Raw genomic sequence first — 15,021 nt, 5'->3', positions numbered from 1 at the left:
TTGTCATAATTTCCATTCTATGACTGTGTGAGGTTTCTGTACAAGTCTTTTAGATCACGGCATTCATTGACATAAGGCACAAATTTGAGCATGAGACTCTTATGCCAGTTACTTTTTTCCTAGGCAATTTGAGTTTTGTTTTTGGACTGTTTTTCTCATCTCTTCTAGGAAATACATGATTAAATGTCTGTTATATAGTCAATACCATGAAGCTTCTCATCTGTTAGACAGAAATATAATCTGAACTCAGCTGGAGGAGAAATTGCAGCAATTATCTAGGGGGGAGGAGAAAGGAAATAGGTTTTGCTTGCAGACAGCTTTATAACATCTGTATTTCAGTCTTTCTGCTTGTTTTGTTTTGAATTCACCAAACGTCAAAGGAAGCGAATTCTGGACAACACTGTAAAATAATCTTTGGTTGTATAAGGAAGAGGAGGCATTTTCCTCTAATTGTGTAACCCTCAATCCACTGCATCCTTTGCTCTTTGTATGTAATGGAAATGCTCCGTTTCTAGCTCACTTCTGAAGATCTGCTGGAGGCTAAATCTCAGCGTAAAGGTCCCAATCAAAAATCGGGTTTTTGTATGTCGAATGGTGTTTTTAATAGTCATGTTATATAATCAGCTGCACAAAAAGTGGAAAAAACCTTTATTTCACTGGCATAGATACTCAACACTCACACATACCAGATGCATTTATATCAGTGTAAAACAGTAGTGCAAAACCAATGAAGAGAAAATGGCAGAACCTAAAAATCCTGCTGTTGCCATTTTTATAGATGGCTGATAAAAAAGAAATGAGCCAAACACGAAAGTTACATAATAATGGAATTTTGAATTTCTGGTAAGATTTCATCTACAAGATAGTTCCTTCAAATTTTGCAACAAAATGCAAAATTTTTGTATGAGATACCTATGGTTTCTCTGTTACTTGAGAGACAGCAAAATCAAAACTCAGCTGTCAATACAATTCCCAAAGGGCACTTGAACAATAAAGAGGCTTTGTCTGTGACCATAAAAAACAGTGAGTACTTTGTTTTCACAAATTTTCATGGTACTCACTCCTTGAGATTTGGGATTATTTTTGTCAAAACCCAAGTAAACTGAGAAGTTCTCTATAGGAAAATTTAGTTGGAAAGCCTGTATGTAAATCCTGCTGTCTGAAGCACAACAAATGGCCTTCAGAGCCACTCCTTATTTGGAATAAGGAGTCTATTTTGCTGGGGATTTTTGGGGGTTTTTTAGGAAAGGACCAATGGGTTAGATAAGTGCTTACCCTCACCGTGGAATATGTGGGATAACTTGGCAGATAATTTGGAATAGATCTCCACCAAAATTTGCTTTTTCCTCTGCCCCACTATCTTCCATTTTTGTGAAAATGCTTGTTCAGCAGCTCATTTATTTGCTATATTTAAGTGCTAAAAGTAAGTGATATTTTTTTATTTCTGAAATAGGAAAATATGAGTTGAAGGAAACTGGGAGTTCTCACTCACAGGAAGGTACAAATTAGCAAACATGATGATATTCATAAAACCCTAAGATGGGGTTTACAGCACTTGTTTTTTCGCAGAGAGTTTCTAATGAGAGAAGGTACAGGAGACTCTTTCTCTACTAACATTAATTTGATGAAATATGTGGCATGATCTATTTTGATTTCTAATTACTTTCATTCTACATTTAATTCCACTCTCATAAAAGTTGATTTCATTCAATGGAAACCTCAGGTACGCCCTAGTCAGAGTCTAAAACTTTATATAGTATCTGAAAAGAGAAACTTCAGAAATAAAAACTGACAAAACAAGCAGCATGGCATATGGTGATACAGAATATTCATTCAAGGATGTCCTAAATTGCATGCCTAGTAAGCCGTAGCCTAGTAGTCAAATACTATTTCCCTAAAGAATTATTAAATTGATTTTAAAAATTGCTAATGCATAATTTGCCCTAACTGTGGAACTGCAGCACTTATGTGTACATTTTATGTACAGATTAGGCACGTGCTGGAGTATGTTACAACCATTTTTTGTACCTTCCGTAAATTGGAGTCATAGTTATGGTAAGAGGTCACACAGATTGTATATAAACTAATAGCAGATCTTGCCACTGCCTGCTAAGGTGGCCAGTTCTGATTTGCTCCACCTCTTGCTTTGTCTCATATCCAAATGTTCAGATTTTTGTTAGACTGATATTCTTGCAAGAATTTTTCCTTAGACTAGTAAATGTAGCTTCGTTCACTATTAACCACTGGTTAACTAATGCAGCAGGTAATATTTTGTGCCTGCTATCAGAGACTGTAACTTGTCAGTCCAAATGTCAATTTATGGAACCTACTGTCTCTGAGACTTTTATTGTTATGGTGATGCCTTTTCCTGGTCTTAAAATCAAGAGGCATACACGGTTAGAAGGGGAAAAGGGATGTTACCTTGGTATTTATTTTTAAGGATCCTTAGGTGTACACGCCCAGGTCATATGCATCGAGATGCACCCCACCGAGTCTTTCCCTGTGTCTCTGTGTCTCTGTATCTCTATGTCCCTCCAACACTGGGTATAACATTATAGGTTTTACTAATTAGCATATCTAGCAAAGATTCCCCAATGAGAGGCTCAAGTGAGCCCCCCCCCCCCTCCCCCCCCCGAGGAATCTTCCCCTGGATGGTTCTATCTTGGTTTACAGAATATGTTCTGGAGAGGACCTTGGGGTCTGAGGCACACTAATCCCTAATTACAAAGTTTCTAAAATGTTTAGTCTCTTAGCTTGACAAACAAGTCCAAGAATGTAGGCAAAAAGCACTAGGAATACAGAAGCTGTAAAAGGTATAACAGGGGTATAAAAGAAAAGGCAAAAATCTTCATGGCATCAATGGGAACAAAATATTCTTGAATTCCTCATTTTTCTGCCTAACATAAACAGCTAAAGAGTAACTAGAGCGGCAAGGAGACCAAAGGCACTGGTCCTCTTGTGAGCATGTTAAACACTACACTAAAGATGCTGGATCCTGCGTGACAGTTTTAAGTATTGAACTATTGTTTACAAGTGCACTAGTTTCAACATCATGAAAGGATGGGCAGTCCTTTGAACTTCCGAAATTATTTGATAGTTTTTGTTTTTCCACCCTAAATGAAACACATGAAGTGGAATATTTTGCTCAATATGCAACAAAGGCTTAATGTCAGCAGGAAAAACAAAGTAAAAACAATAAATAATTAAATATTGTTCAATTTAAAAGTATTTTCATTATTTAGGTTTAAAGAAAGGACTAACATAAAGTGTAAAAAAAATAAGCAAAAATAATGGGATTCCTATAATTTTTTCCCCCATGGAATTCTGGGGTTTTTTTTGTCTTGGGATTAGATTGTAAATGTCACCAGGGGACTTCTTGATGTCTTGCTGGTTAGTTTCTCAACAATGTGCTTCAAAGCACAGTAGGACAAAAAACTTTAAAACAATACTTTAGTAAGGAAAATGAGTACTTCAGTCTTCTAAAAAAGGTTTACTTTTAGTCAAGATTGGGGCAGATAGTCTTATCTGCCTCACCCAAAGTGGTTTACCTATCCTGGCCTAATCGATCCTTCATTCACAAAATTCCTATGTAGCCAGAGTACGCTGGCATATTTTTGCACTGACCTTTGTTTAACCTGCACTGAGACTGCCTCTAAACACAGGTCTCCTGGTTAGAGATAGATGTGGAATGCAAACAAAAACAAAGCCTCTGGCACACTTGAGATGGAAGATGACCATTTCTCTTTTTTTTGCACCATTTCAGAGTAAAGAATTTGTAGAAGATCCATTCAGATGGCAAGCTGATTAATATCACATATTTCCAAAGGCACAGTTTGTCATCACAGATAAAATCAGATTTACGCAGACTAGGGATAAATCTGAAAAAGTTATTTTCCAAGAGTTGCTTTTGCTCTGCAGAAGACTAAATTAAACAACATGTATTATCAAACAAGGATATGAAATAAAGAAAGTTTGAATCCACAACTCTCATTCAGTATGGTCATAAAAAAAAGGGAAGAAATTTTTTCATAAATATACATTAATGACTATCCTCTGTATTTCCATTAAATAAATAAATTAAACATGGATGACTTTAAAATATTACATTGATGTACTGTAGCTCTATGAAGAAAATTACTCTCTTTACAACATAAAGTAAAATAAACAGGCCTCTCTCTTTAGAGGAGTATAATCCTTTACTTCATCTAGGGACCAAGATCTAGGGATCCAAGAAAATGTGTTCCACATCTACATGACAATGAAGAAAGTTTTCCTAGAACAAATAGGTATCGGCCATTATATGTAAAAATTTTAGATTTTTTTTAATCTCAGTTTCTAGGTTTTGTGTAAGAAGACATTCAGGCTCAAATATAGAGTGAAGTTATGTGGCAATGATGTAACAGGTTTTGAGTGGAATAATTTGATTTACTTTTCTGGTATTTTTGTCTTCTTGTGAATATACAGTAATTGTTTTCTTGTGAGTATATAGTCATTCTATAACCATCAACTCAAATGCATAAAGAAAAATTCATACCTCTTCTTTGCCTGTACAGCCACAGCTGCAAAGAATTTATTTTTTTAAGGAATTGAGACAATTTTTAAATCATGAAGCTGAAACTCAAAGTCATGTCGCAATTTCCAAAGATCAGACTCTTCCTACAACCTACTTTCTTACATTTTGCATAAACAGCACACGACTAGTAAATAAAAATTGCTCTGGTTTTGATGAATTTATCACAGACAGTGTAGCCTTTAAAGAGCAGACCCCCTGTAATTTAGGATGTCTTATTTTGCTTGTCATTTAGAGATTATTTGCCAAAAAGACACACGAGGATTTCCACTTGTGGAGAGAATTGCCTCATCCATAAGGAATCTCAGGTGGAGAGTTTTGCTCTTGCAAGAAAAATTCTGCTGAGACACTAAAAAAAATCCTTTGCTTCAGTGTATTCATTGAGGAAGTTTTCGTGGGTATGAAACCAGCCCTCTGATTCGGTTTGCTTTTGAATTAACCATAGAAGCTCCACTGTAACCTCGAATCTCTAGTCATTCTGTACTTTTGTGACTTCCCAAACATCTGCTGGGGACTTTGAAACCACCACATTCATTTTCTTATGAGCTAAGCTGCAATTTAACTCAGGTCCCTGAAGATGAAAGCCTAGGAAGCCTCTACAGAGGGCAGAACATCTTCCCGATCAGTTCTCAGCTTGTGGAGCTGGGAACAGCTGGCCTGGTCTCCCCTTTGGGCTGGGAGGCCTTGTTGTTTCCAGCTTCCAGACAGATATTTGAGGAACCCCCATTTTTCTTTATTTTAACTACACCTACTTCCTGAGGCAAAGAGCAACAGTCTCTACCCATCTGTCTGGAAAACTTGGAAAGAAACCTGAAATTTGCAAAGTTGTTGGGTTTTTTCAGTCAAGTATTTGAGGTCTGTGTATGTTACAGAAATGGGAATAAATTCCCCACAAAAGCAGGGGGACTAGAATCTGTCCTTTTTCTTCTTTGTAGACATCATAGCTCTTGCTAAGTCATAAGGCCTCCTAGTCAGTTTTAAAACTGTTTTGTGGCATGGAAAATAAGTTTATAAAAATTATACCAATAAAAGACAGAGCTTTAGGTTCAAAGTATTTCTGGACATGGATGTTTAAGGAACTGGTTGATGCCAAAACTAAGTGTTTTCATGTCAGTGAAATTTTCTGTAGAAAGATGTCCCCAAGTCTAGCATAAACTCTCAGACAACAGATACATCAGATTAAGGAATCAACATTCATCTTGGGTGGAGGAGGCCCAGACTGAAATCAACCCTCTGTATGATTTGAAGTCTCTCGCAAAGTATGTGACACAGTCACCAGACCTTTATAAGGCAGCTCTCAGTCTCTTAACAAACTCCTTGGAAAGAGGGCTTGTTTTTTAATGTGGAAAAAATGTAGAATGTAAAACCTCAAATATTTTCACCAGACAGAGCTCACATTCCTTGGACTGCCCAGCTGGAAGTTATTGTTAAGGTTGCTGTTCATCAAAGGACTCAAGCAGAAAGAAAATTCTTATTCTGGTATTTTTGTAGCACCTGTACAGCAGAGCCCTGATCCATGCCTGTGGCTCTTTGACACATGACCATGTGCCTTTGGTCTGACATACAACTCGTTGGGAACATGCAAGTAAATAATATTCAGTGGTAATCTCACAAATAGTCCCTTTAGGGCCACAGCTAATATAGTGCACTTAAAATTAGGCATGTGCTCGATTATAAAGTTATTACTGAATCAGAGGCTTTGTGGGCTGAAAATGTGATTAAGGAGTATTTCAGCTTGAGAAAAGCTCCCATATTAAATGTTTGAGGTTTTTTTCATACAAAGCTCAGACATATCATATAATTTTAGAATATTATTTTCATTTTTAACAAGTTTGTCCAAGCTATAAAGTTGGAAATGTCTTCAAATGGAGTTTATAAAAGAGTATACTTTTCAGATTTCAAAGAAAAAGAGAAGTCTGCAGTCAGTGCACTAAGAAATCCAGAGATTTTTTCCAGGCATTTTGTTTTTCTTAGTGTAGAGCTTTTTAGGTTAAGATCCAATTAATACATTATTATTCAAATCAACCAGAGCATTAAATGAAACAATGTTGACTTAACCTTCCTGTAACTCTGTGTTTCAAGACAGTTATCCCAAAAATTAATTAGGTCTGCTTGACAAAGTAAATTGGTGATGTAAGTGGTGCTAGAAGTAACACTTTGAGTGGAAGCTACTCAAAAATCCCATGAAGTGTTACCATAACTAAGCGCCAAAAGTGTTACTGTAATTAAGTGCTGAAGTTGACTGTGGCGTGAGCCGACCTTGGTATTGATGCAGGAGCTGTGCCCGCGTGCAGTGGATGTGATCGCTGCCTCTGGCTGAGCCCGTGTAGGATTCCCTGCTCTTTGGTGGAATTTCAGTCCACTAGTGAAACTGAAATCATGGCTGGGAAACTGGTGCACAGTACAGCTTGTTGAAAGCAGCTCTGCAGAGTTTCATGCCAAGTAAGATGCGCGATGCAGCTGAGGTGGTGGGACACCAGGAATAGAGGGAATAGGAGGAACAGTGCTGATTGACTCACTTTTCTAGGTTACCTGAGCTATCAGTGAAGAGACAGTGGCACTGCTAGAGGATTTGGGTGAGCTGTTTCATGCTCCGTCTCTCCTCATGGACTGTGGTGAGAAGCCAGGCAGGGCAAACAGCAAATGTAAGGAGATCCATGGGCACCTAAAACAGCATGATGGGAATACATTCTACATCTTCATCAACACTTGCAAATACATATGACCCCTTCCAGAAACAAATGTATTCACTCTTTATAATCTTGATGTTTTGATTAATAATTAAGCCTCTAAAATGTGCAAACTAATTTTATGAAGATTTGAGATGTATAATCCAAAACCTTGATAAAAGCAGGTCTTTATAAACAAGTCCCTCTTTGCCTGGAGGATACTGCGTATTTCACATAAGAAGGTTATTTGTAAAATTGGTTCTGGTCCAAATTTAGATATATAAGCATTTGCTTAAGCTTAATGAGTTCCATAATGTGCTTACAGGTAAATGCATGTTTAAACACATTGTTGGAAGGAAAGAAAAGAATACAGATGCAGATCATGGGGCTCGTCAGACTGAAAAAACAACCAAGAGGTGCAATATAGTTACTTGTCACCTGAAACTATTCCCCATTGTTGTTCACCACTGACTCTTACTATCCCAGTGGAAAAGGTGACATGGCTGTAGGGGCAATTAGCCAGGGCTGAAAGCTGCTTTACCTTCTTACCCTCTTTAAGCAAAATGCAAATGGGAACATAGCTCTGAAATGTCCTTTCTTTTTTTTCTTTATTTTTTTTTTTCTAACATGATTAGAACTTTTTACCTTTTTCTCTGACTGTGTAAGCTATGTGTAAGCTAAACATGCAACTGCTGAAGGGGAAGTACTTTTTTCTGGTTGTACAGAATATTCACTTTTCATTGAAAAAGTCAGTCTCCTTCAGAAACAAAACATATTCATCCAAGAACCCAAACTTTTCTACTATAGGTTTTGTTTTCTTTTTTAAAAAGAAGTCAACATTTACTATAGAAAGCTAATATTTGCACTAAAAAAGTGCTTTTTGCACTAAAAAAATTTCATTTCTTCATATATTTATACTCTAGAAAACTACATGAGCGCATTATTTTCTATCTGATCCATTGCTGAGGCAAAACAGGAATAATTAAGACAGCCAACACATGCTTTGGTATAGTTGGATATTTGGTAATTTGAATCTTTCAGGAACCAATATGTGGATATAGATGGTATCAGTAATTCACTGTCCTTTCCAGTAAAAAGACTTGGGATCATTAAATGCAGCTGGAAGGAGATAGGTTCAAATCCATCTAAAAGGAGGCAGTTGTTCACTGTGAGTTAAGCTGTGGTGCTCATTTCTGTAGAATGATGCAGATTCCCAACACTTCCAGGGTTTGAAGGAGAGACTAAATAAATACACGTAATATAATTATTCTGAGTATTAGTAATGATGTTTAATTGTGTCTGGTTCAAGAAGACTGAGCTGCAAGTGGTTGGAGGACAAGAAAACATTCGTGGGAGTCATCACACACGTTGGTACTCCTTTCCCCCTAATGTTGTTTACTGACAGATGCTGGCACTAACAGCAGTGAGAGGGGATACTGCACCAGATGGACTCTCTGATCCAGTACTTGTGCTCCTAAGAGCACTGGTGTTCACTGCAGTGCTTTATGTGGCTGCAAACTGTGACGTGTGAAGCACCTCCTGAAGACACCTCGCTTCTCACTGATGTGTGTTAGAGCTGACACCACTCAATACTCACCAGAACAGACTTCTCACTGGAGTTAGAAATATCCGATTATCTATTTGCAAGTCCTGCCTCTTGCAAACAAGATATTGAGATTCAATTCAGTACTTCACAAAATCCAAAAGAGGGGACTTAAAATAACACAGATCATACATGGAAAAGAGCAAAAAAAAGCCAAACCCAACATTTTAGAAATTGCGATTTTTAAATTAGAAAATGGAAAAGGAAAATGTCAAAAAAAAGGTTTTGCTAATCATAATGTTTTACTTCGTAGGTAAATGCCTCCCGCCAAGAAACCAAGCTAATGGAAGAATGTGACCAACTCATTGAAATAATCCAGCAAAGACGACAAATAATTGGAACCAAAATCAAGGAAGGAAAGGTAAAAGCTTTAATTCTTTAGATCACAAGTGGGTCAACACTGTTTCCTTTTGATTGCAGCTTTTTTTACTGCAGATATTATTAGCAGAAATTTGTGAAAGTCCTTGTGTAGTCCTTGGCTACTGCTACTTTCATGTAAAGAAGAATGAAATCCTTGAAGATTAGTATGCTAGACCTCAACTGTTTATTTGGAATTTCTTTCACTACAGGTGATTACAGATTTTAAGGATAAAACCAGAAATGTGGTCATGAAGGCTAAATGACAATTAAATTATGTCCACTTAATGTTTCCTTCACTCTGTTATGTGCCTGACAGTATTTCCCCCAAAGTTTTAACTTTAACAAAATGTCACAGCATATAGAATCGTCTTGCAATTATCTTTTTTTTTTCCCTAGGTACTTCAATTGTTTATTCAAATACTATTGCATAAAAATTTTGTTCCAGTCATTGCCATTTGTGAGAATAAGAAGTCTTAACTTATTTACAAAAAAATATATTCAAAAGTGTGCAAGAAATTAAATTAGGTGTGCATTTCTAAGTCCTGAAGTTCCATGATTATGAGTAGCAAACACATTGAGCAGGAAAAATCTCTGATATTGAAGTTTCAACATCTTTTGCTAGCTAACTGTTAATTCATAAATGCGTTAGAGTTGAATTTATGTTTTTATTTTCTACATACAAGGTGTTTACTGTTTAACTCCTAAACTAACTAAGCCAGATATTCATTCTTCTTGTGTGGGAAAAGCTCAGCAAAGGAATAATGTCAAGCGCAGGTTAAATGGTTCATGTGGCTGTCAAGATATTCCAATTAACTTGAAATGAAAGGCCTGTAGGCAAGGGCTAACTTAAACACGTTTGAAACCACAGGTCCCGTACACTGTGTGACAAAACCTGAATTTCCTCATGCTGTTAACAAAATATAATCCCCTTCAAATGAAGTAGATGGCCTTCTTCGTTTTTGTTTCAGCTGTGTTTCTCTATGCAGAGAGACCAGATGTGCTGCCAATGAAGTAGAAAACTTACTCTGTTGCTTGCAAAGATATATTCTAATTTCCTCTAGCATGGAAGATTTTTAATACAATTGACTCCAAATTTATTTGAATAGAGATGTTATCAGAATCTGTCCCTGTTCTTTGTTCTGTTTTGTTGAACTGAAAGTTATATCAGTGGAGGTCCAGTTAAGATCTGGAATGCTTTGACTCAAATGGGGTATATGTTGAAAGATTTCAGGGTCTCAAGAGACCCATGTGAAAAGCCACAGGAAATTCTGCCCAAGGTATCTTCCTTTAAGGGGACATATGGCTAAGGGTCTTTCTGGAAGGTAGAGCAAGACAAATTTCTCTGTAGGACTGTAGGTGTGGCTACAGAGCTGGAAACACTCACATACTAGGTTCTAGCTGTGCCTGCAAGGCTGCAGATTCAGTTACACAAGTTTGAAAACCCTGTGCAGCTCCATACTTAATCTCACCTATTACACAAACCTGATAAAAACCCACAGAAGATGTGACAGGAAAGAAGGAAATATCAACTAGGTAAGATAATCCTAGGGCAGATGTCATTCCTACCATTGCAGAAGTGGGTGGGGAGTGAGTGAGATGAGACTCTTCCTTTTTCAATTTATCATCTTCATCTTCTTGAAGATATAAAAAAGAATCAATCAAGTCAAAAATATAGTTCATATATAGACATCACAAATCATGGCATGCCTTCTAGTGCAAAAAATTCACAAGTTAACATTTATTTCATTTCACTGTTTGCTTGTTAATTAATTAGTAAATAAATAGATAATTTTTTTTAAAAAAAGTGAAAGTGAACCTTTCCCTGGTTGCACTGGTGTAGACTGAATTGTAATCTCTGAAAATGCCCAGTTACCGAAAATATTATGGAATTAGTTCATCCTAGAAGCTGATCAAATCATTAGCATTACCAAAATCTGTGCATTCCAAACATTTTCTCCTCTTTTTTTCTTTCTATCTTTAAAGAGATACAAATGTTACATGACACAAATCATTTGGCCAGTATCTTATTTGGAAAGTTTTTCAAGAATGTTTATTTTGCTGCTTGTTTCTGTTGTCAGATACATGCACTAAGATACCCTCATCACTGCTTAGGATGCCAATATATCTGAAAGACAACTCAGCAACTTCATAGTTTGTGCCCTAATTCCTGAGATTGGGAATGTTATCTTGATTATAAATTTGGATATTTCTGCCAACCCACTTGGTTGTTAGTTTCCTCATTTTGCATGTAACTGGGTCTTAATGTGCCTTTCTAAACTCCAGAATTATTTAATTTCCTTCCTATTTCTTACTCCTGTTAAAACTATGATCCTGATGTGATAACAAAGGGAAGGACTCCCAGACCTTTCAGGAACTATTGTAGTTCCTGAAAGTTTTGTTAGCCAACATTGTCTTTAAACGGAGGACTGTGCCCTTCCTTAACCTTTCAGCTAATGATTACAGTCACATCTACTGTGTTTATCTCCAGCACGTATGTTTGCAGTAATAATAATCAGCTCTCCTACACTACTGTGCTTTTGTCCAGTTAAAAATATCCAGCAAGAAAACACCCTGTTTTACTAAAAGCACATAATGAGAAGGTCAGGCATGTATTGTTAATAGAATTGAAGTCTTTTTCTGTTAAGATTTATTATTTTCAGATTTTTTTTATGAAGCTCACCTAAGTAATAGAAAAACAGTAGTTAATCTATAAGTAGCCTCTAACACAGATCTCATAATTTCAGGGAAATGGTTATCTAAATAGCCCTTAGTTATCATGTAAGCAGAAATTACCAGGAAATGACGTTCCTTCTGCTGGAAAATAGGCCAGCTGTGCTTGTTTTGGCTCTCTCCTGTTGTTTTCCATGTGGAAAATATTTAGGCAGAAAGGCTGTGCCTGTCCCTTATTAAAAATATTACATGGCTAGATGGAGTTCACCACAAAGCTTGTGTGAAAGAAGCTCTTGTCACCAAAGCCATTCATCCTAACTGCTCCTTTGCCCAGCTTTGCTTCTGAATTGCAAACTCAGTCATGATTTGTGACCTTAGAGACATGACTGCTTTCCTGTGTTTCCACTCAAGGTGGTGAGGTTGAGAAAACTGGCTCAGCAGATTGCAAACTGCAAACAGTGCATCGAGCGCTCGACATCCCTCATCTCTCAGGCTGAGCAGTCGCTGAAGGAGAATGATCACGCTCGCTTCCTGCAAACAGCTAAAAACATCACTGAAAGGTAAAGGAGACACTCCTCTCAATGAAAAGGAAAATCACACTTTAAGGCAGCTGGATTGTCATAGTTGCTGTATTGTCTTGTCACATCACAGGTGTGGTCAAAGGCAGGGGGGCAGTTGACATATTCCCGCAAAAGGCTAGTTCATGCTGTACCAGAGTGGGAAGAACCTCACTGTAATGCTAAATCAAAACATCCCTTTGAGAAGAGGAGCAGTCAAAAGAGGGTGCAAATTAAGAGCTAGAACAGTAACACCGTGCACAAGTAAAAGAGGTAGAATGGTTGCCAAGCAGAGGTCTGATGTTAAATACACTAATAAAAACAGGTTTGTGGCTGAAATTCCTACTTCATGAAAAATTCTGAAATTGATAAAGAAATCAGGCAGCAAGTACATGCCTTAGAAGAAACTGGGAATTATCTTAATGGATTCATATTCTTCACAAATAGCAAGCTACAAGATTATGAAGTGTGTAACTTTGTGTACCTGCACCATGCATCTTGAAGAGATGGAGATTCAACAGTCCAAGGGGTTTGGAAGTTACAGCAGTTGCTGTGTTGGGTCCCTGGGTGCAGGCAATTTCTACTCCTTTCAGGATCCTGGCTCCTCTTCAGCATGCCAGATATATCAAGGATCTCAAAGATAAGTACCATGCTATCTGAAAATTTGGTCTGGTATTCAGTGCAATGCTGTGAATGCTGAAACATTCCCATTGAGTTTTTCTGATGAAAAAATATTCTGCTCTAATATCAGCTGTTTAGAAATCAATCAGAAAAATTTTTTTAAAAATTTAAAAAATTTAAAGAAAGGAGAATATGGACAACAAAGAAGAAAGACATCAAAAGTAGGCTTTTTATTAATTTTTTTAAATAGCTGGTTTTTGTATTTCTGGGTTCACATTATAACTTCACATTTTCCAGCCAATTTCCCCCAAATACAAAGCATGAAATTCTCTGCTCCTATTATATTTTGGGTTTTTTTTAACTCTATCAGCTACTCTGGTGTGCTTTATCAGTCTTCATCAAAGCTAATTATCACTTTATAAATAAGCCAGCAACACTGGGTTGCCTGTTACAGGTTCAGAGACATGAATATCAGTTGAAAAAGGCAAAGCCAGGCAAGGCCAGGCAAGGCAGTGAGTTACATGTTGTCTCTCAGACCGTGGTTTGTATTCTGTCACCGAGCAACATTATGGCATCTCAGTTGAAGCCAGTAGTAAAACTACAGGTATCAAAAGCTGAAGGTGGGGGTTTGCCCTTTTTTTCAGTATTCAGCAGAACCAGCAGTAGGGCAGAAACCTGTGGAGACACAGAGCTTTGTAACTGACTACCAGGGAATATTCAGAGAAGCTCCATTTTGAACTTGAACAGTGTGAGCAGTTGCATCATAAATACAATCACAGGAGAGACACTGGGAGAGCAGAAATGAGACAAGCTGACATATGTGCCCAATCAAACTTAATTCTTGGCTATCATAGATTGCTGTCTGTAATGAGATGGCTGTGAACACCCTGAAAATCAGAGAATCATTCCAAGCAGTGAATAAAACTAAGGGTAAAAAAAACACCAAGTGCTCGCAGACAAATTGCAAATGGAAAAAGAGGCAAAATTGGATTGAAAAATTATTCCTCACAAGTAACTCTCTTAGTTCTCATGTGGTGAGCAACATTTTGTTTGCTTTTAGGCTGCTCATGTAACAGTCTCACCAGGGCTCAGAGCTCCAGTAGCTAAAGCAGTCTCCTGAAATCATGCTCATTGCATTTCCTCATCCACACATTTCAAAGTAATTGCAGTATAATATTCTGTTTTAAGCACAACAGGCAGCTACGCATGCAAAGTCATTACATACACTCTGATTATTTAGGCCGTGCATTATTTACGGTAGGTGAAATACATTTATCCTAGAAAAACCCTTTCCAATCAAGTACAGTGTCAGTGTTTACAGTGTCAACAGTAGGGAGAATTACAGGACAAAATTCAATCCTCTGAACTTAATATGGCAACATGCTGTCTGAAATATTGAATTGTTGATGTCCTCAAAAACTGACTGTAACACATGTAAATACAGAGCACCCTTTGCATATGCCCAAACAGTCCAAAAATACCTGGTGATATTAAAAAAAACCCAAACGGTCCTAGGATCTACTTTAAACTAAGTTCTACATCCACAGCTGCAAGAAAAACAATGCTGAAAACTGACTGTAACAAGAATATTTACTAGGAAACCTCCTCAGCTCAGCTTTTGAAAACTATGCTGAAGACAATGAGATGTACAGCTCAGTTTTTGACTTTCCTTATTGTATTTTCCTAAAATACTACAAAAAAAAAAAAAAAAAAAAAAAAGAAAAAGTAGTCCTTAGTCAACATTTGTCCTGGAGTCATTTCAGTCCTGTCTACAGAAAAATAGTACTCTAATTTGGGAAAATTTTAAATTGAAGCAATAAATTACTTTGATTAGATGTGTCATGAATGACGGATAACAGACATACATGGCACGCATGGTTGTCTGTTTACCTCCAAACTGAAACATTTGCCCAATTTCTGTTGTGTAGCAAAAGATTTAGTGATCTCTCTCCTCAGACCAGTCAAACTTTC

General features: G+C 37.1%; 1 protein-coding gene across 7 annotated transcripts in view; it reads left to right on the top strand.

Moving 5' to 3' along the window:
- MID1 (midline 1) overlaps positions 1–15,021 on the top strand; it is a 251,547-nt gene that overhangs the window by 202,643 nt on the left and 33,883 nt on the right. For all 7 annotated transcript variants that reach the window (XM_032100628.1, XM_032100631.1, XM_032100632.1 and 4 more), the window contains 2 exons: positions 9,096–9,203; positions 12,284–12,432. In XM_032100628.1, the coding sequence (XP_031956519.1) occupies positions 9,096–9,203; positions 12,284–12,432 (257 nt within the window). The remainder of the gene's footprint in view (positions 1–9,095; positions 9,204–12,283; positions 12,433–15,021) is intronic.

The sequence above is a fragment of the Corvus moneduloides genome, chromosome 2, assembly GCF_009650955.1.
Source record: "Corvus moneduloides isolate bCorMon1 chromosome 2, bCorMon1.pri, whole genome shotgun sequence".
Classification (NCBI taxonomy): Eukaryota; Metazoa; Chordata; class Aves; order Passeriformes; family Corvidae; genus Corvus; species Corvus moneduloides.
The sequence above is the reverse complement of the archived record's forward strand: the minus strand, read 5'-3'. Positions and strand labels throughout refer to the sequence as shown.